The following is a 17592-nucleotide window of genomic DNA, read 5'->3' on the forward strand; positions in this document are numbered from 1 at the left end:
TGACTGATGCCTGAAATTCCTTGGACAAGGAACAGCCTTTCACTCCACAGTGAGAGATCAGGCTGGCAGTTATTCTCCAAATGATGTGCTGGTACTTAAGGGAGGTTGGTATGCAGTCTTTTGTGTTCAATTTGATAACAAACATCTATTAACTGCCTTCTGTGTATCAAGGTACTGTGCTGAGCACTCGGGACAAAAAAAGACAAAAAAGGAAATGATTCTTATCATTGAGAAGCTTCCATCTTACTGTATGTGAGGTCATTGAAGTGAGGTCATTTATAGAAAGAGTCCAGACAACTGAAGAGATCAGGGAAAGCTCACGTCAGAGCTGAACCTTAAAAAAGAGGAAGGAGTCAAAGGAAGAAAAAAGAAAGGCAAAAGAAATCCAACTAAGCCACTGATATCCAGGAGGCCATGGCAAGTTGCCATAGGACTACAAGCTCAAATTTATGGTCCCTTTTTAAAAATGATAATTTCACAATTTCTGGTGTGATTACACCAGATCACGTGCGAGTAAAGAGAAGTCATTCATCTGTTCCAAACAAGGAACCTGCTCCGGGGCCTGGGGTTTTGATCCAGGTCTTTAGTCTCACACTCCTGAAATTCGAAAAAAAAGACAGGACTTTAGGTTCCATTAATGACTTCTTATTATTAATCTGGCCTCTGTGACCTTGAACAAAGAGATTCCCCTCCTCCAGGCCTCTGTTTCTTCATAAGAAGCAGTGTCGTATCAAATAATGGAAGGATGGAAATGGGCATTTATTAGGAACTTATTGTGTGCCAGGTACTGTGATAAGCACTAGGGATACAAATATAAGCAAAAAGAAAGACAATCTCTGCCCTTAAGAAGCATACACTCTGATGAGGGAAGACAATATACAAAAAGGGAGCCAAAAAACTGGAAAGGAAGGACGGGGGTCAGGGAATGGTTTTGAAGTTGGGAAAGCAAATACAGAGCCAGGAGGTGAACGAAGGCTGGCCTGGGCTGCTTCACAAAATGGAGACTCCAAGAGGAACTCACCAGTGGAAGAAGGGGCAGGCCTTGCAGAAGGATGTTCCAGGTTGAGAAGGCTGCATAGATGATTGGATATTTCAGGGCAAGGAGATTCCAGGTGCAGAGGGACGTTCTAAGATAAAACAGCATGGTTTGGTAGTCAGAAGTTCAAAGTAGGGTGGAGGGATATAAAAGGGAATGAGTTCTAGACTTGGAATCAGAGGACCTGGGTTAGAATGCCTATCAACTGAGGAATGGCTGAGCAAGTTGTACTATATGAAAGTGATGGGATACTATTGTTCCATGAGAAATGATGAGCAGGATGCTGTCAGAAAAATCTGAAGGAACTTGCACAAACTGATGCAGAGTAAAGTGAGCAGAACCAGAAGATTGTACACAGAATTAGCAACACTGTACTACGGTCAACTGTGAATGACTTGGTTAACCTCAGAAATACAAAGATCCAAGACAATTCTAAAAGTTTTATGATGTAAAATGCTATCCATCTCCAGAGAAAGAACCAATGGAGTCCAAATGCAGATCAGAGACTACTATTTTTTACTTTTTAAATTTTTTTGGTCTGCTTTCATTTACAATATGACTAATATGGAAATATGTTTTGCAAGGCTGCACATATATAACCTTTATCAAATTATTTGCTTTCTCAATGAGGGGGGAGAAAATTTAAAACTCAAAATTTTTTAAACACATGTTAAAATTGTTTTTATGTGTAATAGTAAAAAAAAATTAAAGCATTTAATTTGAAATAAAAGAAAAGAAAGTGGTTATGACATATAGAAAAATGTTTGTATGACAAACAGCCCTTTTTATAGTGGTAAGGAACTGGGAATTGAGGGGAATGGCTGAATAAATTATACGAAGGTAATGGAATATTGTTGTTCTCTAAGAAACAATGAGAAGGATGATTTCAGAAAATCCTGGAAAAACTTACATGAACTGGTAGTAACTGAAGTGAGCAGAGCCAAGAGAACATTGTACACAGCAACAACAAGATTATGTGATGATCAACTGTGATGGATAGTCTTTTCTTTTTTAAAAAAATTATTAAAGCCTTTTATTTATAAAACATATGCATGGGTGGTTTTTCAACATTGACTCATATAAAACTTTCTGTTCCAAATTTTTCCCTCCTTCCTCCCACCCTCTCCCCTAGCTGGAGAGGTAGTCTGATACATGTTAAATACGTTAAAATATGTTAAATCCAATATATGTATACAAATGTATACAGTTATCTTGTTGCACAAGAAAAAATGGATAAAGAAGGAAAAAAACACCTGAGAAAGAAAACAAAATGCAAGCAAACATCAACAGAGAGAGTGAAAATGTTATGTTGTGGTCCACACTCTGTCCCCATGGTTCTCTCTCTGGGTATAGATGGCTCTCTTCATCACTGAACAACTGAAACTGGTTTGAATCATCTCCTTGTTGAAGAGAGCCACGGATGGATAGTCTTTTCAACAATAAGGTGAATCAAGGCAATTTCAATAGGCTAGTGATGGAAAGTGCCATCTGCATTCATAGAGAGAGCTATAGAGACTGAATGTGGATCAAAGCATAGTATTTTCACCTTTTGTTGTTGTCGTTTTTTCTCTTTCTCATATTTCTTCCCTTTTGATCTGATTTTTCTTGCACAACATGACAAATATGGAAATATGTTTAGAAGAATTGCGCATGTTTAACCTATATCGGACTATTTGCTATTTTGAGGAGGGGGTGGGGGAGAGGGAGAAAAATTCAGAACACAAGGTTTTTCAAAGGTGAATGTATTTTGAAAAATAAAAATTTAAATATCCTATTTTAAAAAAGGATATAAAAAGAAAGCAGTTACTATATTTAATCTCCAAGATCCTTTTAAACTTGAAATTTGGGAGTTCTAAAATGGAGATAGGTAACAATATTTGTTTTCCTCAAGTCATATATTGTTATGAGAAAAGTTCTTTACTAATAGTAACCCCATGGGAAAAGGAGCACAAGCATTGTTATTTGCATTTTACATAAGAGGAAATTAAGGCCAAGAGGGGAAGTGACTTGCTTAGGATCACACAGGTAGTAAGTGTGGGAGCTAGAAATCAGATCTGGATTTTTCAGATGCCAAGGCCAGGGCTCTTTCTATCATGTCACGTTACTTATCTCCAGCTGGAATTGACTGCAATGTTTGCAAAATGGAGGGTTTGGGTTCACTGAAATTTTTGTTGCCCTTCATTGAGAAATCTTTTGATATCAGCTTCTTGTTGTTGAAAACCCTTCAAAAATGCCAAAGTTCTCTTTCCTGCCTTGGAAAACATAGTCTGCCTATCATGCCTGAGGCTCTCTTCGTAGGCTGAGAATTCTACTTAGGCTGGAGGCCGTTGCTCAGACCATGGTTTCTCAGTGTCCAGGACTATAGAAAGAGACAGCCCAGGAGATCAACTGAACACTAGGTTCTGGGGGGCTGGTACGAGGGAGAGGTTCCTTCTGAGAGTTACAGTTAGAGGAATCCCAGATGACTGAAATTGCTTAAGAATGGAGTTTTTCGGTGTATTGTAATAAGGCTTTGGGCCAAGAGTTTAGACTAATAGCTTTGAGGTTGGGCTCTGTAATGCCCTGGCAGTGTGACTTTGGATAAATCACTTTTCCTATGTTGATCTCAGTTGCTTCTTTTGTAAAAGGAGGAGAGCAAACGATCTCAAAAGTATCTTTCAACTTTAGAACAGTAGGCTGGATGAAAGTACAGCTACTGGAGTCTCATTCTTTTCTAATGGCCACACAGAGTATTGATTAATGAATCATCATTAGTCAGGAGAAGGGCCTTTAATGGCATGCCCCAGGCCCAGGGCTGTTTACCACTGTTATCAATGACTTAGATGAGGACACAAATGATGGGTTTATCAAATTTGCAGAAGACACAAAGCTTAGAGGGACAACTAATAGAATCAGAGTCCAAAAGGTCCTGGCAGACTGTAATGACGGGCCAGCTCTAACAAGATCAAATATAATGGGAACAAACATAAAATCCTTTGCTTAAGTTAAAAACAAATAACTCTACTACCAGATAGTGGGGGACGATGTGGTTTTCTATGTAACAATTCATATGAAAAAGACCTGAGGGTCTTAGTTATTTTCAAGCTTGATATGCATCATTCTGAAAACTAGAAAAGCTGGTGTGTTTTTAATGTGAGATGGGTTCAAAGGAGCATGGTGTCCAAAACACAGGAAGCAAAATTTTATGTTGGTCATATCACATCTGAGATATTATAGTTAGTTCTGGGGTCATATTTGAAGAGGCTCAAATGTGTCCAAAAGACAAAAAGAAACTTAAAAGTGTGTTCTGAATATTTTTCCCCCTAAAAAGTTAGTTATTAAATATTTACTAGCACAGCTCTGTCTATACCATTGATACTTTTCTAGACGGGGAAGAGGTGATCGGAATGAGCTCTGCTGCTCAATGACCTAGAATGAGGAGAATTTCAGTGAACTCTATTTAGTAGTTTGCTCTGGCCTGCCTACTCCAAGGATTGTGACCCCGAGCAAGCCATTTTCTTCTCCTCTGAGACTTGGTCTCCTCTATAAAGTGGGGAGAACAATACTGTAATACTACCTGCCTCACGGAGTTGTGGTGAAGAAGAATTTGGTCTGCTTTTGTTTTTACAAAAATCTCTGGAAGCACTAGAGAAATGAACATGGGATCATAGTCACAACTGGAAGGGATCTTACAGGCCATCTAGCCTAATCCTCTCTTTTGGTGAAGAGGAAACTTAAGAGTGGAAAGATGAAATGACTTGTTTAGGATCATACAGCTAGGAAATGACAGAGGTGGTATCACTGGCTCATAGGATCAATCTCTAAGAATTTATTATGCCCCTACTATATGCTAAGCACTAGGTTAATGAGGACAAAAATGAACTACTCTCATCCACAGAGATCTTACAGTTTAATTGGGGAGACTATACGAATGTGAACAGAATATATATAAAATAAATACAGCGTAATTGGGGGGGGCATTAGCAGTTGGCATTATCATGAAAGACTGGCATTTGGACTGAATCTAGAAGGAAACCAGGGATTCTAACAGGCAGAAATGAGGAGGGAGAATATTTCAGACCTGGCGGATGGCCAAGGCACAGACATGGAGGGGAAGAAGACATTGTATCGGAGAAACAATTGTGGGTCAATATGATGCATTGTCAAGTATATGGAGGGGACTGATGTATTAAGAAGGCTGGAAAGGAAGAAAGTAGTGGGGGGGGGGGAGGAGATTTAAACGTCAAACAGAAGAATTTATATTTGACTTCAGTGGTAATAGGGAGCTAGTTGAAGTAAGGATGGGGGTGGAACGTTCTATGGTGAGAGCTACATTTGAGGAAAATCACTTTGGGGGAAGTATGGAAAGTGGCTTAGAGTGAGGAGACACTCAAGGTAGAGAGAACAAATTGCCATCTATTGGAATAATTCATGCAAAAACGAACGTAGGTCTAAATGAGCTTGTACATCCTATGAGTAGAGAAGAGGAATGTGTGCAAGGGATGTCATGGAAAAGAAATGATGAGGTCGAGCGGTCATTTGGTCCCCAACACTCTCAATTTCCAGATGAGGAAACATACGTGACTTGCTCCAAATCCCATAGGCACTAAGCAGCAGAACTGGGATCCGAGCCAAGGCCATGTGCTTTTCCACTGTACTTGTGTCACCTTGCATTCTCTGGGCTAGGAAGCACAAGAAATGAGTTTCAGTATTAATCTTACTATTAAATAGCTGGGGATCCTAGATGGGAAAATGTATTTAAAACACTTTTCATTTCTAGATGAGTTATTATTCTTTCCTTTTCCATCCATCTTTCATTGAACTGCAAAATTAACATTCCTAAGACACTCTAGCTATGTGAGAACATTAGAACAAAGGTATGGAAGTTGGCGACAGAATGTTATGTATGGGGAATAGCCAGAAAGTCAGTTCATATGCCAAATGAAAGAATTTATACGGAATCATAGAAGTCACAGATCTAGAACTCAGAGGTCACCTAGTCTAATCTCCTCAATTTTGTTGAGGAACTGAGATCTAGAGTAATTAACTGACTTGCCCAGGATCACAGAGATACTAAAGCACAGAACTAGGATCTAATTATAAATCTAGCCCTCTTGCTGCCATACCCCCCTGTAAGCAACAAGTGTGTGTATGTTGTGGCGGGGTTTAGTATCCTACACGTCACACCAAATTGTTTCTTGACATATACGTGATCAGAACTATACTCAGATAGAAGCACAATCTTTGTGATCGTCATCAATTATTGGTTTAGAAAAGCTGAAAATGCCCCAGTGGTGGTTAGTACATATTTACCAATTGGCTCTATGAAAGGGAAAAAAGAACCCATGATATAGTTTAAAGTTTCATTTTCATTCTTAACATTTTCTCCATTACCTTTTTAAGTTCAGACAATCAACAAAACAAGAAAGCAAGCCCTGACTTGTAAGATTTGCTGATTTCCAAGGTAATTTCATATTAGGCTTTGGGGCTTTGGGGGAGACTTATAGCCTACTATAAGTTGAAGCTATAGTTCCAGGAAGTTTGGGTATTCCAAATCTAAGAAAAGAAAGCATCAGTAAACCGATGACTAAAACAATTTTCACAAACGTGATTTTTTTTTAAACAAGCAATATGGGAAATAGAATTGCATTCTCAAAGAATGTATGAGAATGGCCAAGAAAACTCTTAACCCGTGGAAGCCACTTTTAACTGACAATATTCTAGCAATGGAGTTATGCTTTCTGAAATAGCATGTCTCCTCTAATAAGTGAATGTTTCACTATGTTGCTTCTCAGAGAATCAAAGTATATCAGAATCAAAAGGGAACAAAGTCCCTAGTCCCTGAAAAAGAGTTTCCTGTCCAGCAACCCTTCTAGAAACCCTAGGGACTGCTTTTCTCTAGAACTGATGGGAGTATGAACGCCAGCTTGCTTACTTCAAGTTTCATTTCATCTACCATGTACTCCAGAATGCCTTTTTGGATTCCCTCAGTGCTTTCTCAACACACAATAAACATTTATTAAGTGTCTATGATGTACCAGATACTATATTAAGTGCTGGGGATCCAGATAGGAGAAAGAAAGACAGTTTTTGCCCTCAACGAACTTAACATCAAACGCTGAGTTACAAATGAGGTCGGTCCTGTTTGCTCTCCTTAAATGAAAGAGTTTATGGCTCCACTCTCCATTTTGAGGGACAGAGGGTATTGTATGTAACAAAGGTCTTGCAAGATCATGAGATTCCCAATGAGTTTACTAGGGTCATGGGAGAGAAGTCAAATGATGGCAGCATAAGGTAGAAAGTGAAAGGTTTCTTCTCCTGCTTGTTGCTATTTCTATTTTGCATTTCCCCAGCTGAATGTAAGCTCCTTGAGGGCAGAGATCACTGTCCCTTTGGTTTTTCAATCCTCAGTATGTGACACAATGCCTAGCATGTAGCAGGAGCAAAAATACTTGTCAGATTAGATTAATAACTATAAACAAGTTCTTTTAGAAAGGATATTATCAACAAATTTTCAATCACAAACACGGTGAAATCAGTCTTACCTGTAGACTCATCACATATCCCCAGCCCCTCTGAAATTTACCTTGTCTGCAGGCTAGAAATCTTTGTTTTTGAAAATCCTAGTGCTTGCACAACTTTCAAGACCCCAGAAGACTCTAGGCCTCTGTGCTGATAAATGTATCTAACACCTTGTACTATTTCCGTTTTCCACTTCCATGGGACTAGTGGTTAAGAACTCAAGAAACTGGACAAGGTTAGGAATGTGATGTAGGAAATAGGAACTAAAGTCATGGCAGCGGGGGAGGGCATTTAGGAGATAAGGTGGAAGCAATCCTAGAAGGAATCCCTGAAAGAAATGGTACAAAGGGATGAACATGGGCCTGGGAGCGAGCCTTGGGCCCAAGCATGTCTTTATTTCTTACTGCAGAGTGAACTACTTTCCCTTCTGGGCTTTAGTTTCCTCTTCTATGTGGGACCACCTCTGAGGCTACCCCCAACTCAAATTGGGGCAAAATATACACATACTTACATATATACAGGTACACAGGTCACACTGAAATGTAATATGCATTATCAACATTTTCTCCATCTTTTTTAAAAAACATATTCTCCATCATTTATTTGCTTTATTAAGCAAAGGAAAAAAACCAGGCCCTACTTTGTAACTGTTGCTTATTTCTGAGGTATAAATGCTCACCCTGGAAACTTCATGGTCAGTTTGTACTGCAGAGCCAGCTCAGGCACAACAATGAACATCCTAATCTCTTCTGCCCTCACTGTGTGTTTTCTCTCCTTATATTTTCCTAGAGCATATTGTCCCATCACATTCTTCCTCGTGTAATATTTTTACTTGTGAACATTTCTTACCCTCCCTAATAGGTTACAAGCTGCCCTGTCTAGCTGTAATGATATCCAGAATAGCATTTATATAACACTCTAAAGTTGACAGAGTGCTTTATAAATATTATCTCATAAAAACCTGGGAGAAAGGTACTAGTATTATTATCACCCCCATTTTATACATGAGATACCTGAGGCTGAAAGAGTGTCAAGTGATTTTCCAGGATCCCAAGCTAAGAAGTGATTGAATCCAGGGACTGTGGTTCCCATTTTTGCATCTTCAATGTTAAGCATGAGTCTCATGCAAGCATAGTTGCCATTCGAGCAATAGAGCTGCCATTCTCCTGCTCAAAAGACTGATTCTAGGATAAGCTCTAGGCTTCCCAATCTGGGACTTAAGCCTCTCCAAAATCTGACTACAGCCTGCCCTTTCAGCCTTATGTTGTGACTCCCTCTCACACTTTGCATTTTCTGCCCCAATAGACTCTGGTCCCAGCCCTTTCTTCTCTGTGTTGGCCAAGGCTGTTCCCCATTCTTGAATGTCCTCCCTCCTTGTCTCTTTCTCTTAAGCTCTTGTCTTCCTACACTGCTCAGGTACCATGCCATCTCTCATAGGAAGTGTTCCCTCAGCCTCCCATTTGTTAGTTCTCACACTCTCCTCAAGCTACCTTTTATTTATGTGTAGTGGTTATCCCTCTAACTCCTGAAGGCTGGGACTGTATTTTTGTGTGTTTTCTTTTCTTTTTTTTTTAAATTCTAGAGGCTAGAACAAATAGACCTTTATTAAATGCTTATTATTAAACTGAATGACTAGGCTGATTGTATATACATACAGGAAACTCAAGTCTGTATTATTTTTTGGAAGCACCCCATGGGTCAGCAGTAACAGAGGGCCCTGGGAAATGGCCTAAATTTTCAGTACCTAATGGAAAAGCCCTGAGGAACTGGGAATCAGAGCTATATGATTAGGTAAGGGAAGACCTTGCCTTGTTTGGTAAGAAGGGAGACCACCTGGCAAAGGTTCTAGATCATATATTTAGAACTGGAAGGACCATTGGAGAGAATTTAGTCCAAGCTCTGCATTTACTTTATACAGGAGGAAACTAAGGCCGAGGGAATGTCACACAGAAGTGGGACATAAACTTGGGCCCTCTGTCTTTTAACATGGCTGTGTTTCATTGCCCTTCCTGGAGGCTTCCAATTCAGGTTGCTCTGGGCAACTAAGAGTGACTCTAAGGGCTCTGGCAATGGGCTCAGAGGCTGGTGTTCACCAAGAGAAATTTGGCTGAATTCCCTTCTGCATCCAGGGTCGCAAAGAACAGGGGCCACTTAGCCCCACCCAATTGCCAGCCAATGAGGGAATGTGGCCTAGTGGGCCCGTGTGATCCTTTGGATGCCTCTGCAAGATGAGGGGGTTGAATGAGATGCTTCAGAACTCTCACAAGCTCCACCTTGACTTTGCAGGATGTTGGTGCAGGTTGGCTGGGCTGCAGGGCCTCTTTATTCTTTATTATTCATTAGTTTATGTTCCCCCTTCATTATCACAGAATCAGATAGTCTCTTGGCAACATAAATATACATATGTTGCTGTTATTTCATCAGTTATTCATCTAAAGCTCAGCTGAGGTCATCAGACTCTTCCTTTGGGCTCTCTGAATTGTTTACGCTCTTGCCAGGACATGGTCACCATCTCGACATTCGTGGAAAACTTCTTCTCCAAATGCTGGGTGATGGCACGATAGCTTTTATGACCACCAAAAAGAAATGGGATTTTCATAGCGTCCAAGAATGCTCATTCTAGGAGGGACTCTGGAGATCATCTTGTCCAATTCTCCCATTTTGCAGAGAGGGAAACTGAAGCCAGAAGCAATAAGCATTTATTAAAACACTTCCCATGTGACAGGCTGGAAAAGGCAATGGTAAAGCACTCCAGTATTTTTGCCAAGAAAATCCCAGCCAGGGAAAGTACTGGCGTGCTATGATCCATGAGGTCATGAAGAGTCTTACCCAACTGAACAGCCAATACGACAGGAATTGAACTAAAAGCTAGTGACAAAAAAAGACAAAAAAGTCTCTCCTCTCCAATAGCTCACGGTTCAGTGAAGGAAACAACATGCAAACAGCCCTGTACAAGCAAGCTACGTATAAGATAAATTGGAAATAATCAGGAGAAGGAAGGGACTAAGATTCAGGAGAGTAAGTAGGGGCTTCCAAAAGAAGAGGGAATTTGATCTGGGACTTGGAGGAAGCCAGAGAAGCCAGGAGGGAAAGGGGTAAGAAGCCTGGAAAGGGAAGCCCAAGGTTTTGGAGGGCTTTGAACACCAAAAAGAGGATTTGGGATTGGATCCAGAGAAGGGAAGTAGCTTGTTAAAGTCTTACAATAAGAGGCAGCACAGTGGAATAGAAAGGCCAGTGGATCAAGGTCCCAGGTTCAACTCCCCAGTCAAATGTATCAAATATTTGACATGTGACCTTGGGCAAACTATTGGCTTTCAGATTTTTCCTCTGTAAAATGAGAGGCTTGGACCAGAAACTCTCTAAATTCTGTTATTCCCATGAAAGTTGAAAGGGTTACACAGATATAAAGTGATTATCGTTATTGCTTAGTGTGTTCTATGCTGCTTTTACTGGATGAGTCAATGGCTGTGGAAGAAAGCCATGAGCTGAAGGACTAACCCCGCCCCACACTTTGCCTGTGGCAGTGGTCCCATTGACTACACCCTTGGCATGGTCCATCATGGATACAACTCGGTGTGTCAGAACCTTCAAAAGGCAGTTGAACCCAAGCTTTAACTTGTCCGGAAATTTAGACTGCATTACCACAGAGGAGGGCTTCAGTCTTCAGTTCCTCATGGAAATTTGAAGACAATTAGCTGTACAGTGAGGATAGATGCATTACCTCCTCCAGATTGCATAAAGGCTTATTAACAGTTATGATTCACATATTTCTTATGAAATCTGCCGTTGGGCATGGAGCCTACAGACTCCTTATGGTGCATTCTAGATAAACAGCATACTCAAGGTCCACAATTAAATACATTTCCAGGAAGAAGAAAGATTAAATGATTTTGGCCCTGGTGCCATTTGGCTCCATGTAATACTAGTGAAGAGAACGGGGCTGGCTCACCATTCCAAGTAAGTTCTTTTCTGAGTCTTTTTTGGGGGGAATATCTCTGCATGGTAGCTGAATGTCATGCCTCTAACTAATCCTGAAAGTGGGGATTACTGAGAAAGAGAGAGAATGGAACCCACTTGACGATAGATGAGAAGAGCAACGCTTGCCTTGGAATGTAGTACCTGAATTCTTTCACTTAAAGCTCAACAGATCCTGCTTGCCTTATATCACCAACATTCTAGACCCGTCTCTTCTTTACAACTAGATAATGAAAAGAGCCCTGCCTTGGGAGTAGGAAGACTCACGTTTGGATGACTGCTTTGTCACTTCTTAGCTGGGTGAGCTTCGGTAAGTCACTTCTCAGCTCTCTGTGTCAGTTTCTGTGCCTGGAAATGGAGATAATAATACTCATATTACTTCATGGAGTTATCGTGAAGATCAAATGAGACAATAGTAATAAAGTACCTGGAAAACTATACAGAACTATACAAATATGAACTAGTGGCGAGCATCCGTAGTGATCACATCATAGCTGGCTTAATGTCCTCCTTGGCTGACCGAGGTAATATGAGATAGTAATATGGTTTAGAAGCAAAGGACAGGGTTTAAATAATATTCGGGTCTGCTACTCATAAGTTTTTGTCTTTGGGTATGCTATTCAATTTCTCTGTATCTCAGTTTCCTCAACTGTAAAGTGAGGAGGTTGTACTGGATGGTCTTGAGGTTCCTTCCAGCTCCAGATCTCAAAACCTTGGATGTGTGAAAGTGGTGGAGGGGTTGGACTAAGTAGTTACTAAAGTTCCTTGTAGCTGTGGAACTCTCAGCTTCCATTCCGGCTGATTACAGAACTAGAGAATATGTGAATTAAAGGAACCTCTTTCTTTCTTTGTGAATGAGGCCTTCTGGTTTTTACAGCACAAGTTATTTTCCCTCCCACTCATTGAACACTCTTTCGGAACAAAGAAAAACAGCTGGACAAAAATGAATAACAAAGCAAGATTGTCCAAAAGCATACCCAACACCCCCATGCCTGTAGTCCTCCTCACCATCGACTGTCCTCAGATCAAGATGGTTCATTGTGTTTCGTTTTAATTTTTTCACTTCCTTTGAGGATTTTTGTTTACATTGTCATTGTGGTAGATGTGGTTCTCCTGGTTCTCAGCATCGACTCATATAAGTATCCCCACAAATCTCTGACTTCCTTGTATTTGTGGATTTTGTGATCCAACAATATTCCATTATATTCATATATATGTGATTTTGGGGGCCAGTTTCCCATTTATTTTATTATTTATTATATATCTCTGAGTTCATGGTGAGTGCATTTGTACAAGCATAGTTACCTGTGATATATATGGTTTTTCTTTGTATCTTTGAACTCGTTTATAAGTTTTTTGGTGAACCAATTAGGGTGAAGTGATCTGCCCAGGGTCACACAGTAAATGTCTTAGGCCAGATTTGAATTCAGGTCCTCCTGATTCCAGGGTTGGTGCTCTGTCCACTGTGCCATCTAGCTGCTCATCTTTATGTCTTTGACCTTCTTGAGGACACCCTCATATCACAAACATTTATTTTATGAGAGAAGATCTGGAAGACAATAGAAGCAAATGAATTTACCTGTGCTTATAGAATCATCTTGGCAAAACCAGGCTTTGAACCAAGGTTTGCTCCATTCAAATCCTGGGTAATAGACCAGACCAGACCACTTTCTCAAACTTTACATCATGTAAGCAATTTCTCCAAATCTGGGTTAAGATTCCATTTTCCAATCTGGATAATCTGGCTAATATGCTAATAGTTCTAATGTTTCCTGTTCTCTTGAAGAATTCTGAAGAAATCCCTCGAAGAAAATCTCAAAACAAACAGTCCTGCCATCTTAGATTCTGTGGTGTCAGGTTTCAGATGTCTTTGCCACAGCGTGTGTGTAGTTTTATCTTTGCTGTGGTTGGGAGTCACCCTTTTATACATCCTGCATCTTGCAAATCACTATTTGCACACAGCAGCCTAATATACTTTTTGAAGTGGGCTTCCTGTGGCACATTTCAGTAGATGGCTAAGGACAGTATTCAAAACCCTTCTAACTCATTTCCTGACAGGGAGTGGTGGCAAAGGAAGCCTCCAATGGGGCAAGAGAGCCTTATATTCCATGACTTGGCATAGTTTTTATCAATAGACTGCTTGAGGATTGAGGTTCTTTGAACAGGAACTAGGGAGCAGCACACCGTTCCCGCCCCCACCATCAAAAGGTGACCTCTCAGAGGGAAAGTGGAGCTAGAACTGAAGAAGTCAATGGTGGCACAGCTCTGCCTTGTTCAAGACTGCCCGATTTAGATGTGTTCTTGAATCAACTGAAAGGCAAGGGGATTTGTCTATGGTGAGCAGCAGCATGTGGAAAGTCTAGAGCCACAAATAAAGAATAAAACCAAACCATTAAAGCACCCAGTGGGCTAGGAGCCTGTAGCTGTTTCCCAAACCCTTTGTCTGAAAAGCCCAAATCAAAGAGCTCAAAAAAAGTAGCTCCGGAGTTCATATTCAACCCCCTCTTTTGTTTGCAAGCAGGCTAAAATTCAGAACTCACTTTTCTCCAAAATATTTCCATAGGAAGCTTGTGAATATCCATCGTCAAGCTATTCCATGCAGGATGAAACCTTTCAGGGGGTCACTGTCCAGTCAGGTGGGGTAGCCAGGATGCCTTAGATTATCTCAATCTCCTCCTGGAAGTCAGCTTGGACTCTTGGATCTCTCGGCAGTCTGCATTGGATGATGGTCCCCTCTCCTGACTGATCTTCCCTTTCTCTGCTCTGGCCACAGCTCCTGCTTCTTCCTGCTGTATATATATTCACTCCTTTGCCCTTAAGCTTGCTCATGGTCAGAGGTCTGTCCATGCCGTCCTTCAGAGGCTGGGTGAATGGTGAAAAGGTAAGCTTCCTTTATGCTGATGTCTATTTCATCTTCTTTCTTCTTGAAAAACCCCAGCCTGTCCCTTGCCTGCCACTTCAACTCCACTGACTACCTTGACATTGAAGCCCATAGGGGATTGGGCTAGATTGGGGAATTCTTTTTTTTTTCAACTTTTTTTAATGGATTAAAAATACTACATTTTTCCTAATTCTAATGATTTTTAACATTTATATTTTTTTAAATTTTCATTTCCAAATTCTCTTTCTCCTTTCTGCCATCATTGAAAAGGCAAGCAATTGGATATAGAATATACATGTACAGCCATGTAAAACAAATTTTCCTATTAGTCATGCTGCAAAAGAAAACACAGACAAAAACCCCAAGAACAATAAAGAAAATAAAAAATATGCTTCGATCTGCATTCAGACTCTATCAGTTGGAGTCTGGAGGTGGATAGCATTTTTCATCAAAGTCCTTCAGAATTGTCTTAGATCATTATATTGCTAAGTTGTTCACAAATGTTCATCGTATAGTATTCCTGTTATCGTGTACAATATTCTCCTGGTTGTGTTCACTTTATTTTGCATCACCGTATATGTCTTTCCAGGTTTTTTTTTTTCTCATAATCACATACCTCAACTTGTTTAGCCATTCCCCAAATGATGAATATTCCCTCAATTTCCGATTCTTTGTCACCACAAAAGAGGTGTTATCAATATCTGTATATATATGTGTGTGTGTGTGTGTGTGTGTGTGTGTGTGTGTGTGTGAGTCCTTTTCTTGTTTTTTAATCTCTTTGAGATACAGATCTAGTAATGGTATTGCTGGGTCAAAGTATATGTAGTTTTATAGCCCTTTAGGCATAGTTCTAAATTGCTCTTCAGAATGGTTGGATCAGGCAGTTGCCGCCCGGGAGTTTCTCTTCTTTTATCTCCGGTCCCCCATGGCTTCGCAGAACCGCGACCCCGCTGCTGCCAGTGCTGCCGCCGCCTCCCGTAAGGGGACCGAGCCTGGGGCGGGCGCGGCTCGCGGGTCCGTGGGCAAGAGGTTACAGCAGGAGTTGATGACCCTAATGATGTCGGGAGACAAAGGAATTTCTGCCTTCCCAGAGTCAGACAATCTCTTCAAATGGGTTGGAACTATCCATGGGGCAGCTGGGACGGTATATGAAGACCTAAGGTACAAGCTGTCCTTGGAGTTTCCCAGCGGTTACCCATATAATGCTCCCACTGTGAAATTTGTCACACCTTGTTACCATCCTAATGTGGACACCCAAGGCAATATCTGTTTGGATATCCTCAAGGACAAGTGGTCAGCTCTGTATGATGTCAGGACCATCCTATTATCCATCCAGAGCCTGCTGGGAGAACCCAACATTGATAGCCCCTTGAACACACATGCTGCTGAACTTTGGACAAACCCCACAGCCTTTAAAAAGTACCTGCTGGAAACCTACATGAAGCAGGTGACTAGCCAAGAGCCCTGACCCTGGCTGCCCAGTCTGCCTTCCCTTCATCTTGTGTGTATGTGTATGTGTGTGTGTGTGTGTGTATCTTTTTCCCTTCCTCATAATGTCTTCTATCTCTTTTCTTCTGTACAGGACTCTGTATCATAGACTCTTCTTTTTTTTTCTCTTAAACTCTAGACTAGCCCTCAATATTAATGTATAAATAAATTTTGGGTTGTTTTTTTTTTTTTTTTTAAAAAAAAAAAGAATGGTTGGATCAGTTCACTATATCACAATATCACAATGCAGTAGTGTTCCAATTTTCCCACGTTTCTGCCCAATGTTTGTCATTTTCCCTTTCTGTATTATTAGCCAATCTGATAAGTATGAGGTGGTACCTCATAGTTGTTCTTAATTTATTTAAATCTCTCTAGATTTAGTAGTTCTTAATCTGGGATCTGTGACTTTTTAAACTTAATAGGTATCTTTTTTTTCAATTATACTTAAAGAAAGTTTTCAACATTCATCTTTGTAAGATTCTGAGCTCCAAATTTTTCCCTCTCCCTCTCTTTCCTTCCTCTTCCCCAAGACAAGAAATCGGATAAAGTTTATACATGTACAATCATATTAAACATGTTTTCACATTAGTCATGTTGTGAAAGAAGAATCAGAACAAAAGGGGACCACAAGAAAGAAAAAAATGTGAAAATAGTATGTTTTGATCTGCATTCAGACTCCACAGTTCTTTCTCTGGATGTGATCAATATTTTCCATCATGAGTCCTTGGACCAGCCTTGGATCACTGCATTGCTGAGAAGAGCTAAGTCATTCATAGTTGATCATTGCACAATTTTGTTACTGTGTAAAATGTTCTCCTGATTCTGCTCACTTCAGTGAGCATCAGTTCGTGTAAGGCTCTCCAAGCCTTTCTGAAATCAGCCTGCTCATCACTTCTTATAGAACAATCATATCCCATCACATTCATATGTCATAAATTATTCAGCCATTCCCCAACAGATGGGCAGCCACTCAGTTTTCAATTTCTTGACACTACAAAAAGGGCTGCTACCAAAATTTTTGCATGTGTGGGTCCTTTTCCCTCATTTCTGATCTCTTTGGAATACAGACCCAGTAGATACACTGCAAACAAGGGGTATGCATATTTTGATAGCCCGTTGGGCATAGTTCCCAATTGCTCTACAGAATGGTTGGATCAGTTCACAGCTCCACCAACAACTTATCAGTGTCCCTCCAACATTTATCATTATCTTTTCCTGTCGCCTTAGCAATCTGAGAGGTATGAAGTGGTATCTCAAAGTTGTGTTTAATGTGTATTTCTCTAATCAACAATGATTTAGAGCATTTTTCATATGATAAGAAATGGTTTTAATTTCGTCATCTGAAAATTTTCTATTCATTTGACCATTTATCAGTTAGAGAATGGCTTGTAAGCTTATAAATCTGAGTCAATTTTCTACATATTTTAGAAATGAGGCCTTTATCAGAAATCTTGGATGTAAATTTTTTTCCTACTTTTCTGCTTAGAACCTCTGGTCTTAACGAAGGCTAAGATCCCTTCTAACTCTAATACCTGTGATTCTTGCCTCACTAATCCCTATCCTCACCTCCCATCCTCTCAGAAAGATTATACTATTAATATTTTCTATTTGGGTTTGGGTAAATTTATGGTCATAATGGTCCTTTGGGAGAGGCTAATTAGCCTGATGTCCCCATGTGGAATGAAATGAAAGATCTGGATTTTTGTTAAAG

At 40.3% G+C, this 17592-nt stretch overlaps 1 protein-coding gene across 1 annotated transcript; it reads left to right on the top strand.

The window, feature by feature from the left end:
- Positions 1–15279: 15279 nt before the first annotated feature.
- On the top strand, positions 15280–16091 carry LOC127543254 (ubiquitin-conjugating enzyme E2 C). The gene has a single exon (XM_051969311.1). It carries the CDS (start codon positions 15319–15321, stop codon positions 15859–15861), a length of 543 nt encoding a protein of 180 aa, XP_051825271.1. The 5' UTR covers positions 15280–15318; the 3' UTR covers positions 15862–16091.
- The last annotated feature ends 1501 nt before the right edge of the window (positions 16092–17592 follow it).

Source organism: Antechinus flavipes, chromosome X, assembly GCF_016432865.1.
Source record: "Antechinus flavipes isolate AdamAnt ecotype Samford, QLD, Australia chromosome X, AdamAnt_v2, whole genome shotgun sequence".
Classification (NCBI taxonomy): domain Eukaryota; kingdom Metazoa; phylum Chordata; class Mammalia; order Dasyuromorphia; family Dasyuridae; genus Antechinus; species Antechinus flavipes.

Bases quoted from the DNA above. Each gene is read 5' to 3' on its own strand.
- LOC127543254 (XM_051969311.1), top strand. From the start codon at position 15,319: ATGGCTTCGCAGAACCGCGACCCCGCTGCTGCCAGTGCTGCCGCCGCC.